The 17,117-nt window shown below is 41.8% G+C and overlaps 1 protein-coding gene across 1 annotated transcript in view; it reads right to left on the bottom strand.

Annotated features, from left to right (window-relative positions):
• LOC126094438 (histone H4 transcription factor) overlaps positions 1-17,117 on the bottom strand; it is a 97,166-nt gene that overhangs the window by 35,810 nt on the left and 44,239 nt on the right. The window contains exon 5 of the mRNA XM_049908806.1: positions 11,533-11,685. Coding sequence (XP_049764763.1) covers positions 11,533-11,685 — 153 coding nt within the window. The remainder of the gene's footprint in view (positions 1-11,532; positions 11,686-17,117) is intronic.

Below are 17,117 nucleotides of genomic sequence, written 5' to 3'. Positions count from 1 at the left end.
TCAACTAACCACCCACTTGTCACATTCCAGGAATTCCTTACCTCCAACTTAGCCTCAGCATCCTTCCCCAGGTCCCTTCCCTCAGAACACCAATCTTTCAATGGAAGAAAGAAAAGCCATACATAACCTCAAAACAAATCCTGACCAAACCATCCTACCTGCATACAAAGGTTTCACCACTGAATCACAGTGACTACCTGGCAGAAAGTCTCCACTAATTATCTGACTCCTCCACCTGTAAACTCTGCCAGAGTGATCCCATCCCAGAAGTCCAAACCAAACTCCAATCTCTGCTTAAAACATTATTTCCATCATAGAAGCGACAACAGCAATCATTACAAAATTGTCTCAAACGAAAAACAGCCCACAATTGCACTAAATTCTGTTTATTTTAAACCTTGACCATGGTTTCTCCTATAATAATATAGCATTCTTCATAAGTCCTAAAAAAATTATCAAAATAACATCTAGACCAGTGACAAAATCTACATATAAACTTCAAAATTAATTAAGTGATAACTTATTACTTACACACACACTAATAAATGAAAAATGGCTTAGCCCAGTGGCTGTGTCAAGACCAATAAAATAACTTCAACAGACATAAGCCTGTTTCAAACATAAGTAAAATTACATATGGCAACGGTGGAGGACATACGTTACCATATGTAATTTTACTTATGTTTGAAACAGGCTTATGTCTGTTGAAGTTATTTTACTGGTCTTGACACCACCACTGGGCTAAGACTTTTTCATTTATTAGTGTGTATGTAAGTAATATGTTATCACTTACCTAATTTTGAAGTTTGTGTGTAGATTTTATCACTGGTCTAGATGTTATTTTGATCATTTTTTAGGACTTATGAAGAAGGCTATATTATTATATGGTCAAGGCTTAAAATACACAGAATTTAGTGCAACTGTGGGCTGTTTTTCATCAAAGACCTGCTTAAAGCTTTAGGCCCCTCCCATAAAATCTCCCCTGAATCCATTTCCACCCTTAACCCTACGACACCCCGCACACCCACTTTCTATGTGCTCCCCAAAATCCACAAACCCAACAATACTGGACACCCCATAGAGGCTTGTTACTGTGCCCCCACTGAAAAAATTTTAGCCCTCATTGACCAACATCTCCAACCATCTGCTCATACTCTAGTCTCCCACATCAAAGATGACCAATCACTTCCTTCACTGACTCTCCATCATCCTCACCCCTTTACCTCATGGGTCCCTACCCATCACGGTTGAAGACACCTCCCTATACACCAAACAGTCACATGCTCATGGTGTTACCTCTATTGAACACTACCTTTTCCAATGCTCTTCAGACTCCAAACTCACTACCTCTCTTCTCATGCACCTTACTAACTTTATCCTAACCCATAACTGCTGCTCATTTGAAGGGAAGGTATATAAACAAATCTGTGGCACAATCATGGGCACCTGCATAGCAACCTTCTATGCCAGTCTTTTTATGGGCCATCTAGAGACCTTCCTAGCCTCCCAAAACAACAAACCCCTAGTCTGGTTCAGGTTCATTGATGAGATCTTCATCATCTGGACTCAGGGCCAAGACGCCCTATCTTTGTTCCCTCACAACCTCAATGACTTTGCTCCCATCTGCTTCCCATGGTCCTCCTCAACCCAGCGGGTCACATTCCTAGATGTTGACCTCGTCTCTGATAGCTGCATCCACACTTCTGTCCACATTAAACCCACCAACCACCAACAGTACCTGCATTTTGACTTCTGTCATTCCTTTCACACCAAAAAATCCCTCCCACACAGCCTGGCCATCTGGGGATGGAATATCTGCAGTGACAAGAACTCTCTAGTTCAGTATGCTGAGGGTCTCACCAAGGCCTTCACAGACGGGCACTACCCCACAGACCTAGTCCGCAAACAGATCTCCTGTGCCATTTCCCCTCATGCCCTCGATCTTCCCACCACCCCCAACAACCAGCCACAATGAAATGTCCCCTTCAACACCCAGTACCACCGCAGACTGGAACAACTGAACCACATCCTTTGCCAGGGCTTTGACTGCCTATCATCATCCCCTGAAATGAGGGACATCATACTTGAGATACTTCCCACCCTTCTTAAAGCGGTGTTCCGTCACCCATCCAAATTCCACCACTCCCGATCACGTCCCCTCACCACAAGGGTCATATCCTTGAGGAAGACTCATGTGCCAAACCTGCCCAATCCAGCCATCCAGCACTTCCTATTCCAGTCTTGTCACAGGTTTATCCTAACCCATCAGTGGCCAAGCCACCTGCGAAAGCAGCCATGTCATTTACCAGCTCTGCTGCAATGCTTGCACACCTTTTTATATTGGTATGACTACCAACCAGCTGTCCACCAGGATGAACGGCCACCACCAAACTGTGGCCAAGAGCAAAGTAGATTATCCTGTGGCACAATTTGCAGCTGAACACAACACACTTGATTTCAATGGCTCCTTCACAACCTTGGGTCCTTCCCTCCACCACCAGCCTTTCTGAACTGCGCAGATGGGAATTATTACCACATTCTCCTCTCTCTTAATTATTTCGGCCTCAACCTGCATTTATACACTGCCCCACACCCTCCACCCATCACTTTCCACTCCCTTTATGCAGATTCTCATCTCCCACCCTATTTATTTGCAGCCCTCTCTTGTTTTGCTCCTTTTTTCCCCACATCCATGCCACACAACCTCCTGCTACTGCACCTGTTGACTTTCTAGTCCCTGCACACTCCACCAAACATTTGTCTCTTTCCCTACATGTATACAGGGTGTATACGGGGACAAGGAAAAAACATTCCCGGATTATTCCCGGATTTCTCCCGGATATCCCGTTTAAAAAATACGCTTTTTCCCGGGCGAAAATACACTTTTTCTGTGCTAACTGACAGATTTTCCGTAGATTTTCCCTCGGAACTGCAAAACTTATCAATTCTTTGAATGGTTAACGTTTTATACAATCGCGTAGAACTTCCCGAAAAAAAAAAAAAAAAAAGACGGACAGAGAAGTTTTGGAGAGACTTATAACAAAAAAAGAGACCTTTGATTTGCAGCAACATATACATTGCATATTTTCGTATTACGAAAGTATAAATTCGAATTGCACCAAACACAGCGTGTTAGTTTGCGGAGCGTTGAAGCCGAGGTTGCGATGTCCTTTTGTAAGTGAGTCATATCTCAAGCCACGAGATCTCGTCAGCCGATGATAGCAGCTATTCAGAGCATAGGACACATGTTATAGTCAGCCAATAGCAAGATCACTGGTTAAATAGCGCGAACACTCAAGAGGAAAAGTTAACGGTTTACATTAATGTACACAGTACCGTATATCTACAATAAAAGCTAAGCTTTCACATATAATATTAGTCTCTAAGATTAACACGCTACAACAGAAGCTTAGCTTTCACATGTAATATTGATCTTTTTTGCGTGTGTTATACTTTAAGATACATCACACAAATGTGCCAGTAAATTTAATATTATGACATAAATGTCTCGGCTCGAAACTCTTGTAAGTGGCTGGTCCTCAAACTGTTCAGTTTCGAACGCTCTGTGGTTTAGATACCCATCCCACTTTCTCACACGTAACATAATTCATCTTGCGTAAAAAGAAATTTACTTTGAAAGTAAGGCTTTTCTAACCACCGTTCGCAATACTATCCGAAGACTGTTAGAAATAGGTTCGATTTACCAGTTTCCAGAGAGCACCAGAAAACAGGCATTATTGTGCGTGTGCAACTGCAGTGGTGTAGGAAGCCAGTATGTTCGTGTTTATAAAGCACTAAAAGAGCTTATATTACACCATAAAAGAAACAGGGCATCAGAGGGTACTCCAAAGAGCATCGGAATTTCGTAAACATCTACATCTACATCCATACTCCGCAAGCCACCTGACGGTGTGTGGCGGAGGGTACTTTGAGTACCTCTATCGGTTCTCCCTTCTATTCCAGTCTCGTATTGTTCGTGGAAAGAAGGATTGTCGGTATGCCTCTGCGTGGGCTCTAATCTCTCTGATTTTATCCTCATGGTCTCTTCGCGAGATATACATAGGAGGGAGCAATATACTGCTTGACTCTTCGGTGAAGGTATGTTCTCGAAACTTTGACAAAAGCCCGTACCGAGCTACTGAGCGTCTCTCCTGCAGAGTCTTCCACTGGAGTTTATCTATCATCTCCGTAACGCTTACGCGATTACTAAATGATCCTGTAACGAAGCGCGCTGCTCTCCGTTGGATCTTCTCTATGTCTTGTATCAACCCTATCTGGTACGGATCCCACACTGCTGAGCAGTATTCAAGCAGTGGGCGAACAAGCGTACTGTAACCTACTTCCTTTGTTTTCGGATTGCATTTCCTTAGGATTCTTCCAATGAATCTCAGTCTGGCATCTGCTTTACCGACAATCAACATTATATGATCATTCCATTTTAAATCACTCCTAATGTGTACTCCCAGATAATTTATGGTATTAACTGCTTCCAGTTGCTGACCTGCTATTTTGTAGCTAAATGATAAAGGATCTATCTTTCTGTGTATTCGCAGCACATTACACTTGTCTACATTGAGATTCAGTTGCCATTCCCTGCACCATGCGTCAATTCGCTGCAGATCCTCCTGCATTTCAGTACAATTTTCCATTGTTACAACCTCTCGATACACCACAGCATCATCTGCAAAAAGTCTCAGTGAACTTTCGATGTCATCCACCAGGTCATTTATGTATACTGTGAATAGCAACGGTCCTATGACACTCCCCTGCGGCACACCTGAAATTACTCTTACTTCGGAAGACTTCTCTCCATTGAGAATAACATGCTGCGTCCTGTTATCTAGGAACTCCTCAATCCAATCACACAATTGGTCTGATAGTCCATATGCTCTTACTTTGTTCATTAAACGACTGTGGGGAACTGTATCGAACGCCTTGCGGAAGTCAAGAAACACGGCATCTACCTGTGAACCCGTGTCTATGGCCCTCTGAGTCTCGTGGACGAATAGCGCGAGCTGGGTTTCACATGACCGTCTTTTTCGAAACCCATGCTGATTCCTACAGAGTAGATTTCTAGTCTCCAGAAAAGTCATTATACTCGAACACAATACATGTTCCAAAATTCTACAACTGATCGACGTTAGAGATATAGGTCTATAGTTCTGCACATCTGTTCGACGTCCCTTCTTGAAAACGGGGATGACCTGTGCCCTTTTCCAATCCTTTGGAATGCTAAGCTCTTCTAGAGACCTACGGTACACCGCTGCAAGAAGGGGGGCAAGTTCCTTCGCGTACTCTGTGTAAAATTGAACTGGTATCCCATCAGGTCCAGAGGCCTTTCCTCTTTTGAGCGATTTTAATTGTTTCTCTATCCCTCTGTCGTCTATTTCGATATCTACCATTTTGTCATCTGTGCGACAATCTAGAGAAGGAACTACAGTGCAATCTTCCTCTGTGAAACAACTTTGGAAAAAGACATTTAGTATCTCGGCCTTTAGTCTGTCATCCTCTGTTTCAGTACCATTTTGGTCACAGAGTGTCTGGACATTTTGTTTTGATCCACCTACCGCTTTGACATAAGACCAAAATTTCTTAGGATTTTCTGCCAAGTCAGTACATAGAACTTTACTTTCGAATTCATTGAACGCCTCTCGCATAGCTCTCTTCACACTACATTTCGCTTCACGTAATTTTTGTTTGTCTGCAAGGCTTTGGCTATGTTTATGTTTGCTGTGAAGTTCCCTTTGCTTCCGCAGCAGTTTTCTAACTCGGTTGTTGAACCACGGTGGCTCTTTTCCATCTCTTACGATCTTGCTTGGCACATACTCATCTAACGCATATTGTACGATGGTTTTGAACTTTGTCCACTGATCCTCAACACTATCAGTACTTGAGACAAAACTTTTGTGTTGAGCCAACAGGTACTCTGAAATCTGTTTTTTGTCACTTTTTCTAAACAGAAAAATCTTCCTACCCTTTTTAATATTCCTATTTACGGCTGAAATCATCGATGCCGTAACCGCTTTATGATCACTGATTCCCTGTTCTGCGTTAACTTTTTCAAATAGTTTGGGTCTGTTTGTCACCAGAAGGTCTAATATGTTATCGCCACGAGTCGGTTCTCTGTTTAACTGCTCAAGGTAGTTTTCAGATAAAGCACTTAAAAAAATTTCACTGGATTCTTTGTCCCTGCCACCCGTTATGAACGTCTGAGTCTCTCAGTCTATACCCGGCAAATTAAAATCTCCACCCAGAACTATAACATGGTGGGGAAATCTACTCGAAATATTTTCTAAATTATCCTTCAGGTGCTCAGCCACAACAGCTGCTGAGCCAGGGGGCCTATAGAGACATCCAATTACCATGTCTGAGCCTGCTTTAACCGCGACCTTCACCCACATCATTTCACATTTCGGATCTCCGTCAATTTCCTTCGATACTATTGGACTTCTTACCGCTATAAACACGCCTCCCCCTTCACTGTTCAGCCTGTCTCTGCGGTATACATTCCAATCTGAGTTTAGGATTTCGTTACTGTTTACGTCTGGTTTCAGCCAACTTTCTGTCCCTAGTACTATATGGGCGTCGTGATCGTTTATTAACGAGAGCAGTTCTGGGACCTTTCTATAGACGCTCCTGCAGTTTACTATTAGCACATTAATATTGTTATTCCCTGTTGCATTTTGCCTACTCCTATCTTGCCGCGTCTCAGGAGGCGTCTTGTCGGGCCTAGGGAGGGGATTCTCTAACCTAAAAACCCCCCATGTGCACTCCACACGTACTCCGCTACCCTTGTAGCCGCTTCCGGCGTGTAGTGCACGCCTGACCTATTCAGGGGGACCCTACATTTCTCCACCCGATAGCAGAGGTCGAGAAATTTGCACCCCAGATCTCCGCAGAATCGTCTGAGCCTCTGGTTTAAGCCTTCCACTCGGCTCCAAACCAGAGGACCGCGATCGGTTCTGGGAACGATACTACAAATAGTTAGCTCTGATTCCACCCCGCGAGCGAGGCTTTCCGCCTTCACCAATTCCGCCAACCGCCTGTACCATACTAAAATGCATAATTCGGCTTGAAGTGCGAATTGCCTTTTTCCAGATTCACAATGAAGTATGTCCCATCTGATATTAAGCTTTTCAGTGTGGTTTTTGGGATGTAAATTTTCTCGGAGTACCAGTACTCTACGATCTCATTTTTGGTTCTTTATTATGGCATAATGCCATATATGGCAGAAGATGATAACGTGCACTTGAAATTCAGCGAAAAGTTGGAACTAGCCAATACTGTAGAATGAAACACTTCGTTTCAAATAAAATGATTGCCTCAGCGGAAAGATTAATAAAGCCAAATTTCTTTAGCAAACTTGCTAAAATAACTTCACTGTTCTGCAAGGCGATTAATGCTTGACTGCTACTAACTTGGAAATAAAATAAAATCAGAAAACTGAAATTAATAATATATTTTTGCCCTCCATAATTATGTGAATGTATTTTAATTCACTTGATAGCTCACCGGCCACAGAAATCCGTTTTGTTTTCATTTGACTTGGGAGCTGTACACGAAGAGATGCAGCGAAATCACTTAACGTAAACATGCGTCACGTGGAGGTTAACCCCCTCCCCACTACAACTCAGACAACTCTGTGCAAGTGTGAATCTGGCAGCTAGGGCGCGTGAGAAAAAATTTTCTCGTTTGCATCTGGCTGCTTGCTACTGCTACAGACACAGCTAACAGCCAAACTTCAAGTAGAAGGAGAAGGTACTGCTTACATGGGAGTCAAATGCGCATGCGCAACAGACCGCTGGCAATTGGTCAAACGAACCTAATGGGAACAGTTGTGACGTCATGCTCATAGCAAGCAGTCTATTGTTACGAAGAATTACAGTCTGCGTCCTACGGCCTTTGACATATTTTTGCTATTTGCAAACGCTTGTGCATGCACGGTTTTTTGTTGTAAATTGCACATTTCCTTTGTCACTAAAGTTTTATTTTTTTCCCTCTCGTTTATGTTTTATTGCTGCAGTATCATTCTCCAGTAGCAGGATACAATAACATTCTTTGCTAGAAAATCAATTCTGCAGCCAAAATTTAAAAAAAAAATTAACTGAAAGCTAAAACAATGAAAAATTCCCGGAATTCCGAAAAATTCCCGGTTTTTCCCGGTTTTCTCCCGGATGGAAAAATTCCCGGGTTTTTCCTGGATTTCCCGATTGTCCCGGGTCGTATACACCCTGGTATACCACCCCTTCCCCTTCCCCGCCCGCTCTGCTTGCATCCTACATGATGTTGCATTCCGGGCCAATATGCTGGAGATAGCAGTCGTGTGCGCGTGAGGTGTGCTTACTTGTGTGTGTGTGTGTGTGTGTGTGTGTGTGTGTGTGTGTCTATCTCTTCTACTGATGATGGCTGTGGCCGAAAGCTATATGTAAGTGTCTTTTAATTGTGCCTGTCTGCAACTTCACGTGTCTTCTTTACAGTAAGTAGCAATCTGTCTTTTCTTACATTGTTGATAGTCTTACCTGGAGTTTCCATTGCTTGAAAATTGGGTTTTCCTTCTGTGTGATGTGTATATCATCACACCAATGCAACAAATCAAACTTTCGTTACTACAGTCTCTCTGTATTTTACAGTGTCTTTTAGTTTGATGAAAATGTCCTTCAGACATGAATACATGTCTGAATGAACAGACACTGTTGACTATCTAGAGCCCTATGAAGTATAACCAGTAATGTTCGGATACAGCATTAGTAATGTCCTGCTTGACACAGTCATACCCTTCAAATATCTGAGTGTAATGTTGCAAAGTGATACGAAATGGAACGAGTATGTGTGAACTGTGATACGGAAGGCAAACAGTCGACTTCGGTACTTTGGGAAAATTTTGGGAAAGTGTGGTTCATCAGTAGAGGAGACCACATACAGAATACTAGGGCAACCTATTCTTGAGTGTTGCTGTAGTGTTTGGGATGTTTACTCAGTTGGATAACAGGGAGACATCGAAGAAATTCTTAGGCGGGCTGCTTGATTTGTTAGCAGTAGGCTCAAAGAACATGCAAGTGTTACAGAGACAGTTCCGGAACACAATTGGGACTCCCTGGAGAGAAGGTGGTGTTCTTTCCAAGAAACACTACTGTCGAAATTTAGAGAACCAATATCTCAAGCCGACTGCCAAGTGATTTTACAGCCACCAACATACATACTAAGTCTGGCCAAACAGTGCTCTGAGAGTGCAAGCACTCCAGCCTAGTGTTCTGACTGCAATTACAATTTGGGCTGAGGGGTTAGGAGGAATAGGAAAAGCCTGCAGCAGGACACAGCTAGGGCAAGATAAGCAGCTTGTCACAGTTTGCCATCAATAATAATTATGTTAAATCAGATTTACTTTCTGGAGTAGGTATACCATGGTGCCTACACACTTGCAAAAAAAGGGGAAACTACTTTACTTCTTGTAGAGTTTGAAGGTCATGGAAAGTGCTTAAAAATTCACCGCACTATCATGAGCTGGGAAAATGGTCACTGGAACATCATTACATCACCAGTCACAAAGACAACATGATGCCCTAGTCTTTTGATGAATGTGATTGAATGCTAGCTGACCTTAAAACAGCCATTAAGGCAAAATAAATGACACAGTTTCAGTGACTTTACTGGTCTCATACAGATATAATTTTATGTATAGAGACTGAAACGGCGAGTGAAAATTTGTACCACGGTCAGGAATCTGACCCGAGTCTCCTCCTTACTAGGCAGGTGTGTTAGCCACTAAGCCACATTGGCACAGAGGTTCACACAACTGCACGGATTACTCTCGCTAACACACCTGTCTAGGAAGCTCGAGACCCGGATTTGATTCCTGGCCTTGGTACAAATTTTCACTCACTGCTTCAGTCTACATACATAAAATCATATCTGCATCAACCAGTAAAATCTCTGAAACTGTGTCATTTCATTTGTGTAAGTACCTGCTCCTTGGTTTCAGGCGGACTCCCCCACTTACATTCAATGCTGTGGTGCTATTCCAGAACATGGAGAGCCTCAGCTATTCTGATTATGTGTAAGGAGGAATTTAAATTAGACTGGGGCGGCACTGAGAATCTGAATCGAGGAGGGAGGTATGCCGGGTTAATCCGTGTAGTTGTGTGAACCGCTGTGCCAAGGTGGCTTAGTGGCTAGTGTACCTGCCTATTAAGCAGGAACCTGGGTTTGATTCCTGGCCATGATACAAATTTTCACTTGCTGCTTCAGTTTGTACACGTAAAACTGAGTAAAGAGTAAATACAGCAGTGAAAAAAATCTTTGGTGGGCTAGATCACCAACTATTTGAGTTGTTAAGACTTTTGAAGCAAGGGAAGAAATATTCAGTACCATATATGGTGGATGTGGTTGATGTTATCAACTAGATATTAATCTTGTGAAAAAAACCAGATTCAAATCAATGATGTGGAACATTTCACAGAACTCAAGGCAGGCTTTTGTGGACCAGACACAGCTTAATACATTCCTATAATTGACACATTTCATAAAAAGTCCTCAAAGAGATTCCACAACACTGTACACTGAAGACTGATTTCAACCTATTCATCAGACTTTTCTTGCTTTCAGCTGCCTATGTACCTTCTCATTACCTTCAACTCAACCTGATAGATGTAAGCATAGCACCCAGCTCAAAGATCTGTTTTTCCAATCCATGAATTTACAAGGATTTACTAAAATATTAGTCCCAGAGCAATATTCTTGACTCTACAGAAAAACCACTAAAGCTATTTTTATGTTTGGTTCAACATGTGTGTGCATACGTTTCTTTTCTATGATGAAACTGACAAAGTCTCACCACCATTCAAGTTAACAGATTTTGATCTGAGAAACTCCACGTCTTTTACTGTATCACGAACCTTAGTTTCAGATATATTACATATTCTGAAATTGAAATGTGCATAAATTTGTAAACACCGTAACCTATTGTTAAATGCCTGCATATAAAGCTTCTTGTAGTTCTTCTTACTGCATTAGCACTATCTAATGCACTCATTAAATTAAATAGTGAAGTTACCACTTTCATAGCAAAATAAAAAGTTGAAAATAAACACTATGCTGCAATATTCTCCTCTTAGAAGTAGTCGCAGTATGTTGCACACACATCTTCCAGAGTTTCCCATGTCTACAACCTTCATCATATAGCTGTCTCACTCACATACTTGTTAAGGATAGCAAAGTGGTGGGGAGGGAAGATTAAGGAGACCACACACGGTAAGTGGGAAGTATGGGTTCAAGTCCCAGTCCAGAATAAATTTAAATGCATTCCCATAAATGGTGCAGGTGATGTAGCTGATATATAATCACGCTCACAATTTGTGAACACACTGCATGAAATTAAAGTGCTTTAATGTTCCAGAAACAATTGATATATTAAAGTAAGTACACCAGGAGAAATGACAAGATCAGTCCATAATAGCAAAACATTATGTCAGTAAGTGAAAGCTACAGGCAACCAACGATATAGGCTATTGCTAACTTCACAACATTGTAACTTACCTTGCACAGTAACCTGACGTTTACAATGGTCTAAAAATTTTGTTCTCGATGCATATGTTGCTCCACATGTAGGGCATCCAACTATCTTTTCTTGCGTATGGGTCCTGACATGATCTGAAAGTTTGTATACTGATACGAAAACTCCAGTACAACCTGCAAATATTGAAAAGATTTTCATCAAGTCAAGTTACAGTGTCTCCTTTTTTTCCGACATCAAAATGTCAGATTTAAAGTATAACATGTATATAACTGCTGTTATTTAGGTATTATAATTAAAAAAAATAGCAGATGCCGTTGATTACAAGGTGTGACTGGAAAGTTTTAAGAATGGATCTGCTACTGCTTACTGGTTTGGCAGGCAGGTACACGGAGGGTGGAGAGTGAGCCATTGCTGTCTCCTTGAACGCCCTTTGACAGGAAACTGTTTCCTTCATTCAGTTCATTGTGGCAGCTGGTTGTTTGCGGGTCTGTTAAGCTTGTTGCCAGATTCTGTCTGGGTGAAAATGGATGTAAAAACGGAGCAACAAGTTTGTGTGAAAGTTTCAGCTTATGAGACTTCCGAATTATTAAAAAACAGCTTTTGGAGATCATTGTATGAGCCAGTCAAATGTTTTTGTCTGGTTCAACAGATTTAAAAATGGCCGTGAATCATTTGAAGATGAACCACGGTCCGGTGAAAATGTTGTTAAAGTTCGCAACTTAGTGCGCTCTGATTGTAGACTTACAATTAGGGAGATGGCTGATGAAATTAATTTAAGTTTCTATGCAGTTCAGTTAATTCTAACTGAAGATCTGAATATGCATCGAGTGTCCGCAAAATTCATTCCAAAAGTGTTGTCAAGTGACCAGAGACAATACGGACTTGAAGTGTGCCAAGAACTGATTAATCCGACTAAAAATGACCCAGATTTGTTAAATAGGGTAACTAATTACATGTGACGAATCATGGGTATATGGATATGATCCTGGAACCAAAGTGCAGTCTTCGCAGTGGAAGACTCCAGGTTCACCACAACTGAAAAAAGCACGGCAAAGTTGGTTGAAGGTGAAGGCAACGTTGGTGTTTTTTTCTTTTTTTTCCCCAATTCTACCGATATTGTGACTCATGAATTTACCCCTGGAGGACAGACAATTAACCACGAATACTAAAAATGTGTCGTTGAGCATTTGCGCAAAAAAGTGTGGAAAAAAAGTCCTGCATTGTGGAAAAATAGGAGATGGGTGCTACACAATGACAATGCTCCTGCTCATCGTATCTTCTCCATCGTTAAATTTTTGATCAAATTCAAAATTGCTGTGCTTTCACAACTGCCATATTCCCCTGATTTGGCACCTGTGGATTGCTACCTGTTTCCTAAACTGAAATTTTCACTGAAAGGAAAGCGATTTGACTCGATTGAAGACATCCAGGCAAATACATAGAGTCCTTAACACACTTCAGGAAAAAAATTTCCAGGAATGTTTCCAAAAATGGAAACACCATTGGAGCCTGTGTGCTCAGTCAGACGCGGACTATTTTGAAGGAGATGTATCACACAGTGTGTATACATGGACAAGGAAAAAAAAAAAATTCTACGATTTCCTGGTTGCAAATACACTTTCTCCTGGGTGAAAATACACTTTTTCCATGTTAAGTGACAGTATGCTTTTCCTTGGCACTGTAAAACTTTTCTATCCTTTGACTGTTTATGGTTTTATACACCGACGTAGAATTTCCCAGCACTTTAGAAAACGAAACGCAGGAGGGGCAGGGGTGAACACACACACACACACACACACACACACACACACACACACACACACACACACACACATATTTTGGAAAGATCTTTGATGTGCAGCAACATGTACGCTGCATATTTTCGTGTTACGAAAGTATAAATTTGAATACCACCAAACACCGCATGATACTTTCCGAAGCATTGAAATCGAGATTGCGACGTGCTTTTGTAAGCCAGTCAAAGCTCATGTCACGTGATCTCACCAGCTGATGACAGCATAGGACACGTCATTTAGTCAGCCAATAGCAAGGTCACTCTTAAGTAGTGTGAACACACAAATAAGAAAACTTAATGGTTTAAATTAATATACATAGTGTGGCTGCAAGAAAAGCAAATCTTTCACATTGGTCTCTAAGATTAATAAGTTGCAAGAGAAGCTAAGCTTCCACATAAAACGTTGATCATTTTTGCACATGTTACACTTTCAGATAGATCACACAAATGCGCCAGTAAAATTTTTAATAACGACGTAAATGTCTGATCTTTTGGGCTCGAAATTCTTGTAGATGGTTGTCCTCAGAGCTGATTTTAAAAGGAGAGTCAAAACACTCTATGATTTAAGAAATTCATCGTACATTCTCGCATGTAGTTCATCTTGCGTAAAAGGAAATTTACTCTGAAAGTAACGCTTTTCAAACCACCATTCGCAATATTTTCCCGTGACCTGTTAGAAATCAGTTTGTTTCAGCAGTTGCTGGAGAGCATCAGATAAAAGGTATCACTGCACTTGCGCAGCTACGACGACGCACGAAGCCCGTTTGTTTGTACATGTAAAAGATCTTGCATTATGTCATAAAAGAAACAAGACATCAGAGGATACTTCAAGAGCATTGGAATTTCGTGAACTATTCTAAATGCATAATTCAGCTTAAAGAGCACATTCATATGTCCAGATTCAAATGTAAATTTTCTTGAGTACCAGTACTGTATTATCTCATGTTTGGTTTTTTATTATGGCATAATGCCATACGAGGTAGAAGATGGAAAACGTGCACTTGAAATGCAGTGAACAGTTGAAACTAGCCAACAGTGTGAAATTAAACACTTCGTTTCAAATAAATTGACTGCTTCGGTGGGAAAGATTAATAAAAGCCAAATCTCTTTAGCAAACTGACAAAAGTAACTTCACTGTTACGCAAGGCAATTAACGCTCGACTGTCAGAAAGGTGGAAATAAAACGTGAAACTAACAACACATTTTAGCCTTCTATTATTATGCGAACATATTTTAATTCATTTGATAGCTCCCGGCCACAGAAATCTGTTTTGTTTTCATTTAATGTGAGAGCAATAAATGAAGAGGAAACAGCAAAATCACTAAACGTGAACACAGGTCATGTGGAAGACTACCCACCTCCCCACTACAACTCAGACTGCTCTGTGCATAAGCCCGGATCTACGATATTTCCGAACCGGGGCAATATTAGATAATGACACCCAGTCACACATCTGTAGCCAGAAGCGGGAGCAGGTACTACGCACACGCGACTCAACTGCACAAGAGCCCGCCCACAACTACTAATGCAAACAGCTGTCATGTCAAGGTCAAAGGAGGCAATTTGTTGTTAGGAAGCGTTGCATAGTCTTCCTAAAGCCTTTGACACATTTTGATGTCGGCAGACGATTGTTTGAGCACTGTGTTTTGTTGTTGTATATGGCGTGATTCCTTTGCAACTTAAGTTTTATTTTCTTCTTTCTCTCTCGTTCATCTTTTGTTGCTGCAGTACTATACCGCAGAAGCGGGATACAGTACTCAAAATAAAAAACATTTAACTGAAAACTAAAACAACGAAAAATTCTCGGGATTCTAAAAAATTCCCTAGTTTTTTCCAGTTTTCTCCCGGATGAAAAAATTCCCAGGTTTTTCCGGAATCTCTCGGGTCATATACACCCTGATCACAGTAGCATGTAAGTACCAACATTGTACAATTGCAAGCCCATTCTTAAAACTTTCCAATCACATCTCATACATGCCAGAAGTGTTTAATATTGAAAAATATGGCTGTGGAGACAATTCACTGAAACCAACTGGACACTGAGAAACCTAACGTAAAAGTTCTTACAGATAAACTGAGCGTCGTGACTGGTGTTCAGAAGAGGGAAACGAAAGTTGTAGGTTGTTTATTTAGGTATCAGATTGGTGCAGGAGTTCACAGCATTTTTCCTTAAGTTTAATAAACACAACCGGTACACATAACAGAGCTTTAGTCATCGGTAATATATTCTCCTTCATTATTTACAACTGACTGCCAATGCTAGGGTAACTTTTCGATTCTGCAACTGTAGAAATCTTGTGGTTTTGAGGCAAAGAACTTGTCAAGCAATGTTTGGAACGCATTTACATCCAGAATAGAAGTTACTTGGAAGTTCTTCGATAGTGTGTGGAAAAAGTGAATAAGATGGGTGTGGGGTGACTTCCCAACCCAACTCCTGTATGGTGTTTGTCAGTCAAACAGAATGCGGGCGGGCGGGCGGGCATTGTCATGGAGTATCTTCACTTCATGCAGTCTTCCTGGTCACTGTTCTTGGATTGCATCTGCAAGACATCTCAGTTGATGGCAATAAATGTCAACAGTGATGGTTACACCCAATGGAATCACTTTGTAGCACACAGCACCTTCACTGTTCCACCAGATGTGTAACAACATCTTTTATTGTTTTGTTGTTGTTTCTTTTGTTTTAGGGCCCAAGTCAAAACTATAGAAAGCAAACATAAAGACAAGGGAAACGACTATATTTCAGTCCCAATGGAAAGAACAGAAGACATCTGAACAAGGCACAAGGAAAAAGTACTAAAAAACATACCATACAAAAATGGAGATCCAAAACTAAAAATTAAATGGCCTTCACCATATTGCTTCGGCGGATAAAAAGTTAAACGCGGGAGACAGCTGATAAATCATATGGCAAACCCAAGATGGAACATAACTTAGTAAAAAAAAAGGGCATTCCAGCAGGTAGTGGTGGACAGTTAACATTTGGGCACAAAAAAAGGCAGTGCCCAATACACAGCCGAGTTAAAATAATCTCCTCTCGGCGGGAGGGCCGAGAGGAGGTTGTCAAAGGTGCCGGGAGAGGATTAATATGCCGAAGCTTATTCTCGTGAAGGGAGGACCATTGGCGATGCCAAAGGGACACCACCTCCTGTCAGACGGCAATGCAGAGATCATTGGAGGGAATAGAGGTACTCGCGGGCTGAGGTAAGTGGACAGCAGCATCAGCAGCCACGTTTCCTGGCAGATCAACACGACCAGGGACGCACAGAAACATGACATTGGCTCCACCAAGAGTGAGCAGGTGACAGTTTTCCTGTACCCACTGAACTAAGGGATGAGCAGTGTACAGCGCACAGAGACTTTGGAAGCCGCTGAGTGAGTCTGAGGAGCATAGGACACAATTCGGAAGGCTGTGTTGCCAGATGTACTTCGTGGCCTGATACAAGGCGAAAAGCTCTGGTGTAAATACTGAGGAGTGGCCCCGGAAGCCGATATCAAACGACACGGGTGACAATGACGAATGCACACCCAACCCCATGGTCAGTCCGAGAACCATCAGTGAATACAAAGGTACTATCACTAAATTCCATGCGAAGGTCGTGAAACTGAAGGCAATAGAACGAGGCTGGAGTAGTGTCCTTAAGAAGCGAATGAAAGCCAAGGTTAACATGGGCCGCTTCACGAAGCCAAGGTGGTGAAGGGTTCACACCCATGGGTAAAGTTGCGGGCAGTGTGAAGTTAAGCCGCCGTAGTAAGTGGCGAAGCGGACTCCAGGAGGTAACAGAGAAGAGGGACGAGCCCCATACTGA

The sequence above is a fragment of the Schistocerca cancellata genome, chromosome 8, assembly GCF_023864275.1.
Source record: "Schistocerca cancellata isolate TAMUIC-IGC-003103 chromosome 8, iqSchCanc2.1, whole genome shotgun sequence".
Classification (NCBI taxonomy): Eukaryota; Metazoa; Arthropoda; class Insecta; order Orthoptera; family Acrididae; genus Schistocerca; species Schistocerca cancellata.
The sequence above is the reverse complement of the archived record's forward strand: the minus strand, read 5'-3'. Positions and strand labels throughout refer to the sequence as shown.